This window comes from Brachypodium distachyon, chromosome 1 (genome assembly GCF_000005505.3).
Source record: "Brachypodium distachyon strain Bd21 chromosome 1, Brachypodium_distachyon_v3.0, whole genome shotgun sequence".
NCBI lineage: Eukaryota > Viridiplantae > Streptophyta > Magnoliopsida > Poales > Poaceae > Brachypodium > Brachypodium distachyon.
In genome coordinates this window covers 48,020,545-48,037,198 of record NC_016131.3, presented here as the reverse complement: position 1 = coordinate 48,037,198, position 16,654 = coordinate 48,020,545, and the positions used below count along the sequence as shown (strand labels likewise).

The 16,654-nt window shown below is 46.4% G+C and overlaps 3 protein-coding genes across 8 annotated transcripts; 1 reads left to right on the top strand and 2 right to left on the bottom strand.

Annotated features, from left to right (window-relative positions):
* Window positions 1–1,768: 1,768 nt before the first annotated feature.
* LOC112272007 (protein FAR1-RELATED SEQUENCE 5-like) lies at window positions 1,769–4,685 on the bottom strand. Its single transcript, XM_024462463.1, has 3 exons — window positions 4,186–4,685; window positions 2,387–4,102; window positions 1,769–2,311 (listed from the first exon to the last, which is right to left on the bottom strand). Exons 2-3 carry the CDS (start codon window positions 3,274–3,276, stop codon window positions 1,888–1,890), a joined length of 1,314 nt encoding a protein of 437 aa, XP_024318231.1. The 5' UTR covers window positions 3,277–4,102; window positions 4,186–4,685; the 3' UTR covers window positions 1,769–1,887.
* A 152-nt stretch (window positions 4,686–4,837) lies between these two features.
* On the bottom strand, window positions 4,838–10,504 carry LOC100835924 (probable thiol methyltransferase 2). Its single transcript, XM_003564268.4, has 8 exons — window positions 10,231–10,504; window positions 8,821–8,951; window positions 7,555–7,641; window positions 6,959–7,059; window positions 6,786–6,885; window positions 5,569–5,615; window positions 5,368–5,446; window positions 4,838–5,150 (listed from the first exon to the last, which is right to left on the bottom strand). Exons 1-8 carry the CDS (start codon window positions 10,403–10,405, stop codon window positions 5,097–5,099), a joined length of 774 nt encoding a protein of 257 aa, XP_003564316.1. The 5' UTR covers window positions 10,406–10,504; the 3' UTR covers window positions 4,838–5,096.
* Window positions 10,505–10,619: 115 nt separating this feature from the next.
* Window positions 10,620–15,867, top strand: LOC100835618 (F-box/LRR-repeat MAX2 homolog). 6 transcript variants are annotated; one of them, XM_024462455.1, is made up of 5 exons: window positions 10,620–13,111; window positions 13,776–14,068; window positions 14,140–14,239; window positions 14,737–15,059; window positions 15,638–15,867. In XM_024462455.1, the coding sequence occupies exon 1, from the start codon at window positions 10,870–10,872 to the stop codon at window positions 12,997–12,999; it is 2,130 nt and encodes a 709-aa protein (XP_024318223.1). In that variant the 5' UTR covers window positions 10,620–10,869; the 3' UTR covers window positions 13,000–13,111; window positions 13,776–14,068; window positions 14,140–14,239; window positions 14,737–15,059; window positions 15,638–15,867. The 6 variants fall into 6 exon arrangements, with proteins under 6 accessions (XP_024318223.1, XP_024318226.1, XP_024318229.1 ...); XM_024462458.1 differs by having other exon boundaries at window positions 14,737–15,065; XM_024462461.1 differs by having other exon boundaries at window positions 14,161–14,239; window positions 14,737–15,867.
* Window positions 15,868–16,654: the final 787 nt, after the last annotated feature.

Here is a 16,654-nt window from a genome sequence, read left to right as displayed (position 1 = left end):
TTCTAGAAGGTTCCGGAGGGATCCGGAGGGTTCCACCTTGAGGCCCACCTATCCCTGGGCTAAATGGGCCTGTGAGGGAGCACCCTGGCCTTAATGGGCCGAGGGGCTAGCCCACAGGGCCCATGCGGCCAGGAGGAGAGTCCTGGCCGCGGGAGAGTCCTGGCCGCATGAGAGTCCTGGCCGGCCACGCCTCCTCTACCCCTATATAAATAGAAGGGGGGGCAAGGGAGAGAGACACCCCAAAGCTTTCAGTTGGATCTCTCTCCCCTGAGCCCTCCTCTCCTCCTCTTCTCACGCGCACGGCGTAGCCCTGCCCGTGAGAATATTCACCATAGTCACCACGCCGTCGTGCTGCCGGGATCTCGTCTACCTCTCCCTCTCGCTTGCTGGATCGAGGAAGGAGGAGACAACGTGAAGCTGAACGTGTGGATACCAAGGAGGTGCTGTCCGTTCGGCACTGAGATTGATCTCATTGAAAGTTCCACTACACCAACAACGATCTCGTGATCGTAACGCTTAGCGGTCTACGAGGGTATGGTGTTCATGATCCCTCTCGTTACATACATCTAGTATATATATTCTTGGGTTTTCTTCCGCACTTCTCGTAGGAAATTTTTGTTTCCTATGCAACGAACCTAACAACGCATGCTATGGAAACCAGCCTGCTGTGCTAACTATAGAAACTCTAATCAAGACCATAGGATTCTAATCCGATGGCTAGAGGTAGAGGTGGGTTATTTTAGCACTTAAACCCCCCACTCATCTCATCCTAACCTCAGTTTTGGAAAACACCCCCCACGATGCCAGCGCTGGTTCTGTTCCCTTCCTTCCGTCCTTTCGTAATCCTGCCCTCGTCGCTGCCGCGATGGTGTCCGGCGGCGCCGCCATGGAGGCCCTCGTCACCCTCCTCGTGATGGGGCGCCTCATCCAGCTGCCCCTCGCCGGTGACTCCCCCACGCTCGGCTACTCCGGCCCTCGCCGCAGGCTGGGGGAGGTGCCCCGCCGGCCCTCGACGCAGGCTGGGGGTGACGGCCCGAAGGCCCTCGCCGCCACCTTATGTGGATGCCCCAAAGGCCCTCGTACGCGCGCTCCCTCGCCATCCCGCAGTTCGCCGCCGCCCGCAGGGCTCATTTGCGCGCCCTAGGAGCCGCTGTTCACCGCCGCCTTCAGGGCTCCTCCCGGGCTTCCCCTCGCGCAGGATGGCTCCATCGTGGTACAGGTGCAGCCTCCAGGGCTCCTCCCGGGCTGCTCCATCATGGTACCTACAGCTGCCCCCGTTGGTCTTCCCCTCGGATGGAGCGGCAGGATGCCAGTTCCTCCTGATGCAATTGAACTTTCTGTTGCTGCATCTGAGACCATGGTCATTGCAGAGATGATACTTGATGATCCTCATTCTAGTAAATTGGCCGCTCTACATGTGAAAGAAGCCTCTAAAGAATTTTACTCTGATGTAATCCAAGATGTTGGACTGTCTCTTGATAGTGCAGTTTCATCTCAATATCAATGGCAATGGCAAATGTGCCTTCTATGCAATGAATTTTTGTGTATGAACAAAAGGTATTGATACTGCAGTTATGGCAATGGCAAATCTGCATTATGTGTAATCAATTTTTGTGTAATACACTAATACCTGAACAAAAGGAGGAGGAGCGGACCTCTTGATAATGGACCTGACACTGCATCTCCCCCACTGAAGCATCCAACACATACATGCTGGTAAGGAAACGGCCTAGTGTCCGCAGCTAATTTGGAACATGGACAAGCATGCTGAACAAAGTAACATGTTTCTCATTGATTCAAAAAGCAGCATTACATTGGAATTCAATGCAATTATGATCCATGTTCTATAATTAACTAACACACTGAAATTTACATGAGCTTAAAATATCAGCCAACAATGTTGTTTGGGCAATTGCGTGCATCATGAGTCCCTACTTGCTTACATTTTCCGCACTTCCGTTTACTTGGAGCCTTTATCTCCTTGCTCTTCTTAATTCTTTTGCATCTTCCTTTCGACTTGACATCAGTTGGTGGATGTATATTGACTTCATTTGGAATTATACTACCAAGGAAAGATTCATACTCATCATGTTTATTATCCGTAGCAGCAGGCGTGATCTTTTTGAGAGGTTCTACTAGGTTGGATAAACTAGAGTATAAAAAGTCCATTCCTTGTTCAGAATTCTTTGCCATTTGGATAAGGTCTTCAAACATGTTGCGTGAATCTGAAATCTTTTTCCGCATTGCCACCTCCATAGGATCTTTAGGCTTCTCATCTAATAGGTTACCTTCGTCATCAAATAACAGTTCCCTGTAACAAAACAAACATAGCAAATTGAAGAGTATCGTAACAAAACAGGCATAAAGAAACTCTAAAAGTACATACCTTTTACATCTTTTCTCCCATCTCTTCATAATATAAACCAATGGTATCTCATTTTGCTTCTCGGTTCTAAGCACTTGTATGATATGACGGCACGGGATGCCATAGGACTCATAATATTTACAGGAGCACCTACCAAACATGTTTGACTTGTTCATCTCAACCACTCGCTCTTTTCCAGATTGGCTGCCGATGGTGACAATTTTCTTATCTTCAGACTCGGAAAACCCTTGAATAATGCAATGGTCTCTTGCAACTATTAGTTGACTCTGAAATTTACCGAAAACTTCATGTGTATATATCCCACTACATTGCTTCTCCATGGCCCATGGTATCATCAATTTAGGAGTGTTGTGAAGACTTGCATTGTCGGCTTTCAACTCCTCTTGGCGCTGGCACTCCAAAGCTGTGTCAAACCTTAGCCAGAACTCAACAAAGGTCAACTTTCTATGAATGAAACGGTTAAAAAAAGAATTTGCACTCTCCGATCGTGATGTAGTCCTAAGCATTCCTGCTAGAGGTATGTCCAAAAAGTATGTCGGAATCCATGATACGCGAATGACAAACCTAGTGGAAAACCAATCATTTCCCATGAGCTCATAATCTGTTACGATAGAATTCCATTGTGACACAAAATCATCTGAATTCTCGGTCCCCCAAACACACTTGTTTAGTCTTTCCCAAAATTGTTCATCTTTTCTTATAGAGGGCCCGACCTTCTCAGGTACCTTTTCCATGATATGCCACATGCAAAATCTATGAGTTGTATCTGGTAGAATCTGAGCAATAGCAGCCTTCATGCTCGCATCTTCATCTGTTGTGATTGAGGTGCTACCCACCCATGGCCTTAAGAAAGGTCTTAAACAACCATACATATGACTCGATCTTTTCATCTGCTAAGAATGCTGCCCCAAGGAAAACACTTTGCAAGTGATGATTGACTCTAGTAAATGGCACAAATTTCATGTTATACTGGTTGGTGGTATATGTTGCATCTACCGAAATCACATCACCAAAAACACTATAGTTTTTCCTGCATATAGCATCTGCCCAAAATACACGAACAAGTCGTCCTTCTTCATCCACCATAAAGTCATAAAAGAAGGCAGGATTTACTTCCTTCTTTCGCTCAAGTTGTGCCACAAACATTTGTGCATCGGCATCCTTGATTTTTGTTCTAAGGTCACTGAAATAGTTTTGCAAATCCCTCTTTGTGCACCCAACATTCTCAAACCCACCCTCACTGACATGGAGAAGTCGATATGCCTATGAGGTGCCAATGCTAGCCTTATGACAATTGAACAAAGTACTCTTTGCTCTCTCACTAACATTACGGTTAGATCTTAGCAATTGCCTTTTATCTGGCGACACAAAACCATGGCTGTGCTCCTCAACCATTGAAGATATTCGATACTTCTTGTCACTGCCAAGCTTGACAACAATATGTGCCTCACAGCCACATCTGGTTTCCATCACATTTGGTGACTTTCTTTTTTTTCCGGATTCATCAATAACCTTTTTTACGCTCTCCTGTCTGTACCCTTCCCTTGAACAACAATACCACTTGAATAGTATTTCCTCATTTTGCTTCTTGTGCTGACCAACACGAACAGAGAAACCAGCTTCGTGTGCATACGATTTGTAAAAAATTTCCACATCTGTGAGAGTATCAAAGATCATTCCAACCATAGGCTTCAAATGTTCTTTGCAATTTGTGTCCTATACAAGTGTAAAATTGTATGAGCAACAAACCAGGCAGAACTAGTTCTTTGCAAAAAAATCACATGTTCTTTGCAACTTACTACTAAACTCGAAGAAGGTTTCGGCTTAGGTGTGCGTGACTGTTCAAGGTGGGCTCCAACTCCGGCGTCGACCGTGATGACGGCATGATCCTCGGCGACGACGGGATCAATGGCGACCTGAGACTTGGTGGCAGCGGGGGTCTCCAGGCGTTTAGCAGGGGGGTCTCCATGCTGGAGTTGTCGTAGGGTCGCGCGCGGGGGCCAGGGAGCCCTGCTCGTTCTCCTGCGTTGCCCTCCTCTGCGGCAACGAGGGTCTCCATGGGGGCAGCGGCGCTGTAAACGATCGCAAGGGGGCGCCGTAAACGATCGCGAGGAGATTACGAACCGGCGCTGGGCTTCGTGGGGAGTGTTTTGCAAAAACTGAGGTTAGGATGGGATGAGTGGGGGGGTTTAAGTGCTAAAATAACCCACCTCTACCTCTAGCCATCAGATTAGAATCCTATGGTCTTGATTAGAGTTTCTATAGTTAGCACAGCAGGCTGGTTTCCATAGCATACGATCGCCGTCTGTTATATATCTCTCTATCTACATTACCTGAGTTTTTTTTACTCCGTTGTTCATTTTCGTTTATGTAGAGATGACAAGCAGATGACAAGCTACAGTCGTTGTACACCCGAAAATGACAGGTTGACACCAAATGTCCACATAACAATAAGCTTTAGAACACCTATCTCATTTACGGGCTTATTCGTAACACAAAAGTTCTCACAGCAATCAGTTTTGTACAAACAATAAATGCTCCACCAGGCCTACACCAGAATTTTTTTACACTTGGACTAAAACTAAAGCTAACCCAACACACATCCTAAAGCTAGGGGCATCTCTGTCTGCTATTTTTTATTTTCTTTTTTGAAAGAAGGGAATTTCCCCGGCTTTCATTAAAGAAACCACATAATCTCTGTCTGTTAATATCATAGACAAGATTGTGGGCCGCATCTCCTCCACCTTCCAAGTTTCTCAAAACCCTGGAAAGCATGTGAAGATAAAAACCATCAACAAAAGCGATGTCGCTCCACTACTGAAGATTACACAAATATTGGTAACGGAATAGCCGTCCAGTGCCCATGTATTGAAAATACGATGTTCTGGTAGAAAATGTATAAACGACTGCAGGCGACATGTGGAGATGTTCCCAGTAGAACTCAATGAAGGAGGAAAAAATACTAGGACATTAGGATCTACCTTGCGCGGTTTAATAGCTAGCTCATTGTCTTCCATAAGAACAGCCTTGAAACCCAACGGTTCCAGTACCTTCTCATAGCTGTGGTTTCAGCAAGGACAATTATCAGCTCAAGTGTAAAGATGAGACAAGAATTTTGTCCTACACAAAGCTGCGTCATCACCAATGGACAATGATAGATAGCAAGGGGCATGCATGCTTACTCAGCAACTGTATTATTGTATGGTGGCCCCCCTTCTGGATCACTGATCTGTAGGAAGAAACATCATAAGCAATGCTCACCAGTTGTCAACAAAATAATGTAATGGCATCCAAAGCAGCCAGTCACATTCATGCCCATATGCAGATTAATTTTGGTGTCATTGATTAATAGTTGCATCCAACTTCCTTGTTTCAGTCAAGAGTGGATGCTGGAGTAAGCACCTGGAATTTATTCTGTTTTCTATTAGAGCACTGACTCTAAACTGATGAAGCAGAATGTATTGGGACAGTAACATGGGAGGTTTTAGATTTAGAAGAGTAAGGCATTGCAGTGCACCAAACCGCTGCAGCTGATGCTCCGATATTGATTCATACTTTTCAAGGGCATCATGCATTGAAGTTGCTTCGTCTTGGATTTGTGTCAAGTGCTCAGATTTGACTAACTACAGTCGAAGTCCTGCTGATGTACCAGAAGCTATGGAAGCCCACATTAATCAATTCATTCCATGTTCTTCAATGCATATTGTTGGATTGGAGGTTAGGTGTTACAGAACCAAAATTGACAGTCTTCAGTGGACAGGTCCAAGACATTACATGCAGGTAATATTACTGGCAAGAATTGAAACTATGTCAGCGATAAAATTCTTTTTTTCCAGAGTTCAGAATCTGCATTATTGTAACTTCACTACTCAGTTCCAATTACTCTCTATGACCATTCAAGATCTTTGACAGAAGGACAGATGCCCGCAGCCCGGCACGAGCATCTAGGATTAGGCTATTTATAACGCCGGAGAGCTTAGCAAACCTGAAACCCCAGCTTGGTTAAGGGTTAAGGGATGAGTTGCCAACAAAACCCATCAAAGCACCAATAAATTGAGATTTATAAAATCTCAAAGCCATTTAACTACAAAAAATATTGGAATAAGCTAACCCATCAGGTGCCATCACAATAAATCATCCAAAATTCTATTTTTCCACTACTGACCCACATAATCTAGCCAACAGTATTTAACCTCACAGGTTTAGTTGCTGAGATTAAAACTCGGTTAAGCCAACCTAGATAGCTAAAGGTTATTTAACCTAGTTATTTTAATCCTGAAAAAAACCATAGCCCCAGGATAAATCTGACAGTTAAATTTAGTTTGATTAGCTCTGAACAATAGGACACAATAACATCTTCAATGCATAAATAAATAAATAAGAAACAATAGATCCTCACCAAATATATCAAGGTGATAAGCTCTCCATCTGGTTTCAGAAGGCGAGTGACCGTCTCTGCCCAAGCCAGTCTCAAGCTCGGATCGAGTGCACAAAAGAACCTATGTGTTTATTAATAAAGCTGATCTAAACTGCTTCAAGAACAATAAATCAACATGATAAATTGACACGTACGTGTAATCAAAAATAAGGTCAAATGGTTCGCTTGGTCTCCACTTGAAGAAATCGGCAGCCAGAAAAGTAAAACAATCTGCATTGGGCAAAGATGATGACCACTGGTATGCCAATGGGAAAAAATAATTAAATACATATAAGTTTTAGCACCATAAAAGGTCTTGCCTACGATAAAAAGAAGGTACTTAAAAAATATGGTACAGATATTTAACACCGTTATGATTATTAGAACAATTATGATTATATAATTAAAATGGGCCACACACAGACAAAGCGATTCAATCCAAATCCCGAATTGTGTGCTCAGCTGCCATAAGCCCATAATGACCAATACTGTACTAGAATTCATGAGTCCGGAAGTTAATGCAGGTGGCTTCCTCAATCATAGAGTCACCAGTTAAAAAATATATATGGTTTGGTTTTGTTTTAGCATCACACATTCACACATGGTTTATTTTTTATCTTGAACAAAGTTACTCTGTATAGACCAATTTGTCAAAAGAAACGAACACGCCAAAAAGAAGCAAACTCTAAATCCTATTGCAAGTTAATCTTACCTGAATTGATAATCAAGCTCTTACTCAGCTACATCTCACCTTCTTAGCCTTCTCGGTAGCGATATTAGAAATTTCTAAGCCAACAACAAATCGCTCAGGGCTTGCCAGGGCAACCACATCATATCCCTGTTATACAGAAGCAGCTCAATCAGAACAAATTGATGACATGGTGTTACATGGGAAAATTCGAGCAGAACCATCTCACTAGTACCAATTTGCACATTGTTCTTATAATGGAAATACACAAGGTCACTACTTATATAGTATATTTTGCATTTGAAGCTGTCAACTACGGTCCATGGTAGGCCACATGGCCAACTGAAGTCTTCAATCAAAAGATTGAAAATGCTAAAACTCAATTTTTATATTATAGTATCAATTACGAAATTATAAAACTAAGGATGGCGGGTACGGAATTCCTAACATAGAGGAAAAAAGTGTAGTCTGAGGAAGTGGGGATGTCGATTGATAAAGAAAATCAACATCGGTCGGTAACCATGTGATCCAAGTTAATTGTGCTACTAATTGAACCAAACTTGGTAATTGGTATGAACTAATGCAGGAAACAATATATGACATCTCAACCAAATGTGGAGAATAATATGTGACATCTCAACCAAAGATCGACTGACTTTCATCTTTGCATGCAGTACAGGTACAGCCATGCATGTGAGAGTACCTCATACAACTACTGATATGAGCTGTGCATTATTCACCTATCTATTAGAATCGGAAGAAACACAGGACGCAGACAGCTGAGGGAAGACATGAAGTTGCATCTGCTAAGCGGTTTCAGAGACGAGAAGAGACAATTCCATTATTGAGTTGCATGCGTCATGATCGAAGATTAATAGATGGACACCGGGGGGGATTCAGGTGAGATGCACAATGCACGGCATGAATCCACAGAATGTTGGAACGTTCATCAAGGCATGAACGTTATTCCTACTGGCATCCTTCATATTTGTTTAGTTAAAGGCCCGTCATTCCTACCTTGGTAACAGCATAGTACAAATTATCCATAGTAGAAAGTTATGTTACCAATATGTTTTTTGACAACAAGTTGACCACTGTTTCTCATGGCACGCATGTTCTTATGGAGGCCATTATCGAATGGAGAGAAAAACAATTAAAAGATCATATGACATATTGACATGCGTCATATAAAATAAAAAAATAGAGGGAACCTATAATATATGCTAGTGAGCTTAACTATGGCATTATACGGATGAGGACAATAATATATGGAAAATACATCAGAGATCAGATAAAGCATATAGTAAATGTCTTTTTTGTATAAGTTACCATGCCGCATCCTGGAACCAAAGCTCTTCCTTTGGGGAGAGATCCTGACTTAACAAGATGCTCGATAATAGGTGTTGGTTTCCCCAAATCCCATGGGGTTACGCCAGATTCCCATGACTTCTCCCAGCCATCTGATCAACAGTGAAGAAATAGAGACCACAAATTAGGAAATATCTCCACATGGTAAAATGCAATGTCGAACTGAACAAATCAACGAGAACCAAGCATAGCTTGGGTGGTCAGCCAGCGAGGTATGCTGACAGCCCACCAGAGTTCGATCCTCAAAGGTCGCACTTTGGTGCCTCACTTTGTCAAAAATATAATCTATATACTATCGGACTGCAATCACGGAGCTCTTACAGTTTAACTTCAAAAAAACTGAACAAATCAAAAATTGCATTGGGCACCACCTCAATTCCAGCTGACAATAGTTATCCCAAGACAATCAGCATGTGTCTTCCACTGTTATAGAAAATGCTTTTTTTTGGCTGCATTGCAATGACCTAAACTACTCATCTTAATCTCAATCCTTTGCTCTCTAGAGAAATCCCATCTTATTGTGGTTACTCGCCATAATTTTCGAGAACAACTAGCTGCCACCTGCTGTTTCATTCATGGCGGTGTATCCGATGAAAACCTCCATTCGGTGCAAACTGTGCAAACTCCATAAATATCACGTATAAAAGTTTCAAAAAAATCCTACAAAAACGTACAAACTTGCAAAATTTCAGTTGAAAATCAAATGCATTTGGAAAAAATTAAAAAGAGAAATATGCAAATGAATAGTGTCAAAACTGAAGGCCCACTATTCATGCTGATTTTGTTTTTTTCGCTCCTACCAAACGTAATTGAGTCTGGACTTGAAATTTTACACATATATAAGACATCACTTCTCAAACACGTGTAATTTTTTTGAGAATTTTTTGAACTTGTTTTGATGGAGTTTTCACAGTTTGCACCGCAGAGGTGGTTTTCACCGGATATTTTCCCTTCATTCATTGCTCTACAATTCTCTTATAAAAGTAGTTGCTCTACAAAATGGCTGGAGATTCTCCCTTTCCCAGGATACGTGGTGTCCTAACCTGTAACCTCCGTCTCAGAAGCGACCAAACCAATACCGAATCCACCCAATTTCGGGTACCAACATTAGGTCACTGCCTCCCAACCAACGAAACGCAGGAAGGAAAATCCCCAACTACTAGCCGCGATCTGCCGATCCACCAAGCCGATCAAGCGACACACGCACCAGTCGAGCCACCCACCACGCGCTCGTGTGCGAACGAATGAACGAGCGAACTCGACGAAGACGAGAAACCGCACCCTTGTTCAGCCCCAACTGCCCCCCGCCCACCTACCCAACAGCGACGCACCGGCAATCAATCAACCAATCCAGGGGGGGAAATCCCTCACCTGCCGCGTCGCCGCCGCCCCGGAAGAGCTCCCGCAGCCTCCCCACCGTCGGGTTCCCGCTCGGGTCCCTCCCCGCCGCCGCCGATGACGACGATGACTTCCCCATCGCCGCCGCACGCGCGAGCCGAGGCAGCAGCAGCGGCAGCGGACGAGGCGCGCGAGACAGCGCGTGCATACGACGCACGCAGCCGGCGCGCTCCTCTCCCCTGTTGATTGAGGCTTGACACGACTGCAGGAAGTACGAAGGTGCGAGAGAGAGAGGGGGGGGGGGGGGGGGGGAAGAGAGTGCTTCGTACTTTGCGGCGAGAAAAGCGGAAAAATAATACTACGCGATATACGAAGGGGATAAATAAGAGGATAAATAGAACTAGAAAAAAGAAAAAAGAAAAAAGAAAAGGAGAAAGGAGGGAGGAGCTGTCGAGTATATCACTTCGCTGTGCAGCCTTCTCTGGGTATCGTCCCCACTCCTCCGCTTCACCCAAATCCGTCGTCTCGTCTCGTCTCGTCCCGTCCCCCAGCTGCAGCAAGCAACCCTCCGCGTGGGGAGAGAGAGAGAGGAAGGAAAAGGGGTGGGTGGGTGGACTTTGCCTGGACGCGGCGGGGGCGCATCGCGCGCGCGCGCGTTTGGAAGGAGGAGCTATGGCGGTGAACGAGGCGGAGCCGGCGGCGGCGGCGGCGATCCTGGACCTGCCGGAGCCGCTGCTGCATCTAATCCTGGGGTTCCTCCACGACCCGCGGTCGCGGCACCGGGCGGCGCTGGCGTGCCACAAGATGCTCGCGGTGGAGCGGGCCACGCGGGCGGCGCTGTCGCTGCGCGGGGACCCGAGGTCGCCGCCCTTCCTCTTCCTCCCCGAGGGGTTCTGCTTCCCGGCGCTCGAGCGGCTCGACCTCTCGCTCGTCTCGCCCTGGGGCCACCCTCTGCTCTCCTCCGGGGCGCCCTCGTCCTCCTCCTCTTCGTCGTCGGGATACCACCCGCACCACCCGGAGGAGATCGCCGAGCAGAACGCCTACATCGCCGCGCGCCTCGCCCACTGCTTCCCGGCCGTGTCGTCGCTCGCCGTCTACTGCCGCGACCCCTTCACGCTCGCCAGCCTCACGCCGCACTGGCGGGGGACCCTGCGCAGCGTCAAGCTCGTGCGATGGCACCAGCGGCCCCCCGGCCTCCCCAGCGGCGCGGATCTCGAGCCGCTGCTGGAGGCCTGCCCGGCGCTCAGGGCGCTCGACCTGTCCGAGTTCTACTGCTGGACGGAGGACATCGTGCCGGCGTTCGCCGCGCACCCTGCCGCCGCCGCCGCGCTCACCGAGCTCGACCTGGGCCTCGCCGGCGCCACCAATGGGTTCCACGCCTCCGAGCTCGGGGCCATCGCGGGCTCCTGCCCCAACCTCCGGAAGCTCGTCGCGCCTTGTTTGTTCAATCCCCGGTACGTTGACTTCGTCGGCGATGACGCGCTGCAATCGCTGGCTTCCAGCTGCCCCCGGCTGACCATCCTACGGCTCAGCGAGCCATTCGAATCGGCGTCCACCAGCCAGAGGGAGCAGGCGGGTATTACCGTCGTAGGTCTGATCGCCTTCTTTGCTGCGCTCCCTGGGTTGGAGGATCTCACGCTAGACCTCCAGCACAATGTGCTGGAGGCAGCGCCGGCCATGGAGGCGCTTGCCCGCAGGTGCCCACGGATCAAGTTCTTGACGCTCGGGTGCTTCCAGGGGCTGTGTAGGGCATCTTGGCTGCATCTCGACGGTGTCGCGGTGTGCGGTGGGCTGGAGTCACTTTGCATGAAGAATTGCCAGGATCTCACTGATGCCAGCCTTGCGGCAATTGGTCGTGGGTGTGGTAGGCTTGCTAAATTTGCGATCCAAGGATGTGACCTTGTCACATCAGTTGGGATCAGAAGATTAGCAGAGGCGCTTCGGCCTACGCTCAAGGATGTCAGTGTCCTGCAGTGCCGGTTTCTACACACTGAAGCGTGTCTCGCTGCGCTTAACCCAATCCGTGATCGGATCGAGAGTCTGGAGATCAACTGTGACTGGGAGGCAGTTGAACAACCCAGCAGTGTGGCCAATGGCATCGCCAGATGCGATCCGGAGGATGATGAGCCTGGTGAAATGGCAGAGTCTGCATCCAAGAAATGTAGATACATGCAATTTGATAATTTCGACAGCTGGGAGATGCTCCGTTCACTCTCCCTTTGGTTTGCTGCTGGTCAGCTGCTCTCACCTCTCATTTCTGCGGGGCTTGATAGCTGCCCTGTGCTTGAGGAGATCTCAATTAAGGTGGAAGGCGATTGCCGGACATGTCCACGTCCTGCTACAGGGTCAATCTTTGGATTAAGCGACCTTGCAGGCTTCCCGGTGCTAGCCAAGATGAAATTGGACCTGAGCGAGGCAGTGGGTTATGCACTCACTGCGCCAACAGGGCAGATGGATCTTGCATTGTGGGAGCGATTTTACCTTAGTGGTATCGAATCACTGCAGAGTTTGTATGAGCTGGACTACTGGCCACCCCAAGACAAGGACGTGAACCAGCGGAGCCTGACGCTGCCAGCAGTGGCACTGCTCCAGCGCTCCATTGGACTCAGGAAGCTCTTCATCCATGGCACCACACACGAGCACTTCTTGAGCTTCTTCTTGACAATGCCAGAGTTACGGGACATGCAGTTAAGAGAGGATTACTATCCAGCACCAGAGAATGATATGATGAATACAGAGATGCGGGCTGAATCTTGGCTCCGGTTTGAGACGCAGCTGAACAACAGGTCCATTCCTGATTAATGGTGGATTTGGTTCACCTTTACGCAATGGTTGGAAGTTGAATACATCAATGCAGATATGCCAACGGAAGCCTTGCTTCGATTTAATCATTCAGATTGCCACTGAAGTACTGGTGAGTTGCTTGCTATGATAGGCGGAGTAATGGGAATTGCTCGATTCATTGAGAAGAGTAGAAGACATTGCTTGATCATGTCTGCTAGTACTGCTGATCTTTATTTGCATTTCTTTTCCTTTTTCCAATGTAATAAGAGACTCAGAATTCACATATTTGCAGGAGGCAAGATGATGAGTTGTAGTCTTTGGGGAAGTTTTGTCAATAGAAAATGATTTTGTTCTCAAGCTGAGCTCAGTTGATTTGTGGTAACAGAAATTGGTATTATTCTTGTAAATTGTAACATCGAGCTTTGTAAACATCAGAGAAATCCCATTCACTTGTTTTCCCCCTGCATATCATCAAGGTGAAGATCATCCAAATTTGTGGTTAGTTTTTGTGAATGGACAATGAATTTCAATACTGTCGCAGTAGGAAAATTGGGCAATTTGGTGTGCACATACAACAGCACTTCTAAGATTGAAAAAAGAGAGCTGTGTCCTTGTTTTTACTGTCACCCTCCTTTCTCTTTCATGCAGAGGTTTGGCGACGAATGCAAATTGCATGGCAAACAGAAACGGGTTTTGCAAGCTACTACTTGACACAAGAAAGTTTACATGAATACCCGGCATCAAGAATTTCGTCTGATCTGACAGAATGCTCAAACTTTTCTTCTTAAGTGCAGGCATCAGAGAAGAAACTTTTGCAAGGTCCGAGCAGTCCATCATCAGAGCAGACTCCACCTTATGCCAACATTTGTTCCCTGCAGTAGTGATACCCCTCAAAGGAGTCATCGTTTCTCCTCTCGCATCCGCAAATTGCAGCATGACAATTGACAAAGAGGACAGCCGTGCCGCGGAACAAGATCAGCATCGGAACATGACGGAAAGATCTAGTATGGATGCATGCCCTTGCTATCAAGATTTTGTCAAAGCGAAATTGGGATGATTCTCCTCTTGGTGCCACTGGAGGAAAAAGGTACGTGAACCTGACACTGCGTGCGAAACTATTGGCCTCTCTTGTCCTAATCTAATCTGCAATGGGTGTAGTAACGCTTTTCGGTTAAGTAGCTGGACGCCTCTCACAGGAGGATGATGCTGGTGCTATAGAATTTAATGCAAAGATGTGCCTCCAGAAGGACCAGGTTAGGTAGGTAGAGCAGAAGCTCCATCTTTCTTCCTTCTTCCTCTCGCATGTGGCCACGTTGAAGACTTGTTGCTCACATGATTGGCCATGTGAGTGTGACCACGACGCACACACATGCACCATCTCGTTGCCCATAGCTTAAGCAACTGCTCAGCGTTTTGGCAGAAATGGGTTTGAAATCAGAGCTTATCTTCCTATTTCAATCACATGTTCCCAAATCACTGAACTAGTTTTAGTTACAGTACTATTTTTTTTCCTTTTCTGAGAAAAGCATTAGCTGTTGAATACTAGTATGGTAGATATTTGTACTATTTATTTGTCTTTTCATAATCTATATTGAATTTAACACTGGTTGAAGAACATGCCCGTCCGTGGCAATAAAATTATTTGCACCGTGTTTTTTAATGGAATTTGCCATTACAGGGGCATTTACAATTTCAGAAGTACTGTGCATATATACGTGTGAATCTAATGTGCTAATTACTGGCTGGCAATTGCAGTGATCTTGTGGTTGCATCTCCCTTTCGTGTGGTTTATGGACGGACGTCCTCGTGCTCCCACCGATCCATTCGGCCAGGTTAAAAATATTCTGCAAGTGCCTTCCTGAGAAGTGATTCGGATGAGTGGGTTTCAGACGCGGCAAGCCCCGGACCTTCGAGGCTGCAACTGCAAAGGTGGTATATGAGAGCCGGCGTGAAGGATGGGTTATCTTCGTCGCGTGTGGATTAAAAAGAAACATGGTACGTACGGAGGCATGCAGCAAAGTCAGCATATGCAGCTGCTGTGGCGGATGCATGCACCACCGGAAAAGCGAAAAGAAAAGGTAAAGGTAAAGGTTGCTACTACTCCTATCTTTGCTTCCTAGGTTCGTCTGGAAGGGAATTTTATCGCCGCTTATTATACGTATTATTATGCACCCAGCCTGGAAAATATCCAGCAAATTTTTAGAAAATTTGCACGACATGCATTAAGAAACAGAGGACAAATTCAATAGCCAAGCCGATTTTTATGACATGCTAGGATGAATTTATTTCAACAGTCGATAAAGTTTGAATCACGTCCTGCCTAATGCGAAAATCCAAAATTTTAAATGATGCATGCATATCATCCTTGGGAAAGCCTCGCCTGGTCATATTTTGTTAGATGTTCACTCTTTTTCACTCAATTGGGAGTGTGTATTTCGTTTTTTCGTTATGTAGAACGTGATTCAAACTATGTTCTATCTTTTTACTTGATCATACTATAAACGGTTAGGCTTGTTTATAAATGTATCACCCAGCTTAAATTTGCTCATGAGGTGCACCTGGATTCAAGGTGGTTAGAGCCAATAGATCATTAGATCTTGAGTCCAGGACCTGACCCAATGCAGTACTATTAAACAAAAGTATTTGTGGGTTGTAGCATTTCTCCGTCCCGTGGATATCATAGACGATGCAATTGCAGCTTGGGAGTATTAAAAGATCAGCGGCATCTCCTACGTGGCTAACGTAAAAGTATGTGATATCCGACCGGATAAGATTGAGGCGGGGAAAAAAACAAAAGCCGCATGCATCTGCGTCACTCAGTCCGTCAGTCGCGCTAAGTTGGGCGATCATTTTTATAATGGAGTTTATGCTGCCCAAGTTAACACTGACGAGGATCTGACTTCTGCGAGCATATTTGTAGATTAAAAAAAGTTTGTGTTTAAGACTCGGTGGAAAATGACATTCTTCTCGCTTCAGAACATGATATACTCTGAAGCTCGCTTTGTTTCCCTCGTAGGCGCCGTGTTAGCAAAAAGATAAAGTGTGTGTGTGTGTGGGGGGTTGGGGGGGGGGGGGGGGGTGGAAACGTGGGCGAGGTGGTAATGGGCAACACAGCGGCATCCGGCATGTGTGAGTGTGACTCGCGTAGGCACACGGCGACAGATATGATCGATTCCCTTGCAACCACTAGGCCAATCAAATGCATTTGAGTTCTGAATTACATAAAATTGTTCCTAAGAATTCACGCAAATATATACGGAGATAAAATAGAGAACACTAAAAGTTAATTAAAACTAGCAGTGTAATGGTAGTAAACAAAATGCGAATTTTAATTGCTGAGAACTTAGAAGATGTTCCTGCTGCTGCTAGCTTGAGATTTGGGTGACGATTCAATTCAAGAATGGTGCCGGCGCAGGTTGCGCGTCAGGGTTAACTGTCCGTGGCGAACTCTTTTTGCGTACGTGGGGCGCGCGCAACCGCATGCATGAATGCATCGTCGTGAGATTGCTCGATGATCGAACCCTACAGTTAGGCCGAGCTAGCGTGCGTGCGTGTGCGGTCATGCGCGTACTACCCGTGAGCCGGTGACGCCACGCCGCTGATATAAGACACCACCGCTGAGGAATCGACACACGTGCAGGGGCCTGTTTGCTTCGCGGCCGACGGGCGTCCT

Coding starts and splice junctions, on each gene's coding strand:
- LOC112272007 (XM_024462463.1), bottom strand. CDS start 3,276: ATGAAAAGATCGAGTCATATGTATGGTTGTTTAAGACCTTTCTTAAGG. Junction 2,312..2,386: donor TGGGAGAAAAGATGTAAAAG/GTATGTACTTTT, acceptor GTTTTGTTACAG/GGAACTGTTATTTGATGACG.
- LOC100835924 (XM_003564268.4), bottom strand. CDS start 10,405: ATGCACGCGCTGTCTCGCGCGCCTCGTCCGCTGCCGCTGCTGCTGCCT. Junction 8,952..10,230: donor GGGCGGCGGCGACGCGGCAG/GTGAGGGATTTC, acceptor ACTGTTGATCAG/ATGGCTGGGAGAAGTCATGG. Junction 6,886..6,958: donor GACCTTATTTTTGATTACAC/GTACGTGTCAAT, acceptor ATAAACACATAG/GTTCTTTTGTGCACTCGATC.
- LOC100835618 (XM_024462462.1), top strand. CDS start 10,870: ATGGCGGTGAACGAGGCGGAGCCGGCGGCGGCGGCGGCGATCCTGGAC.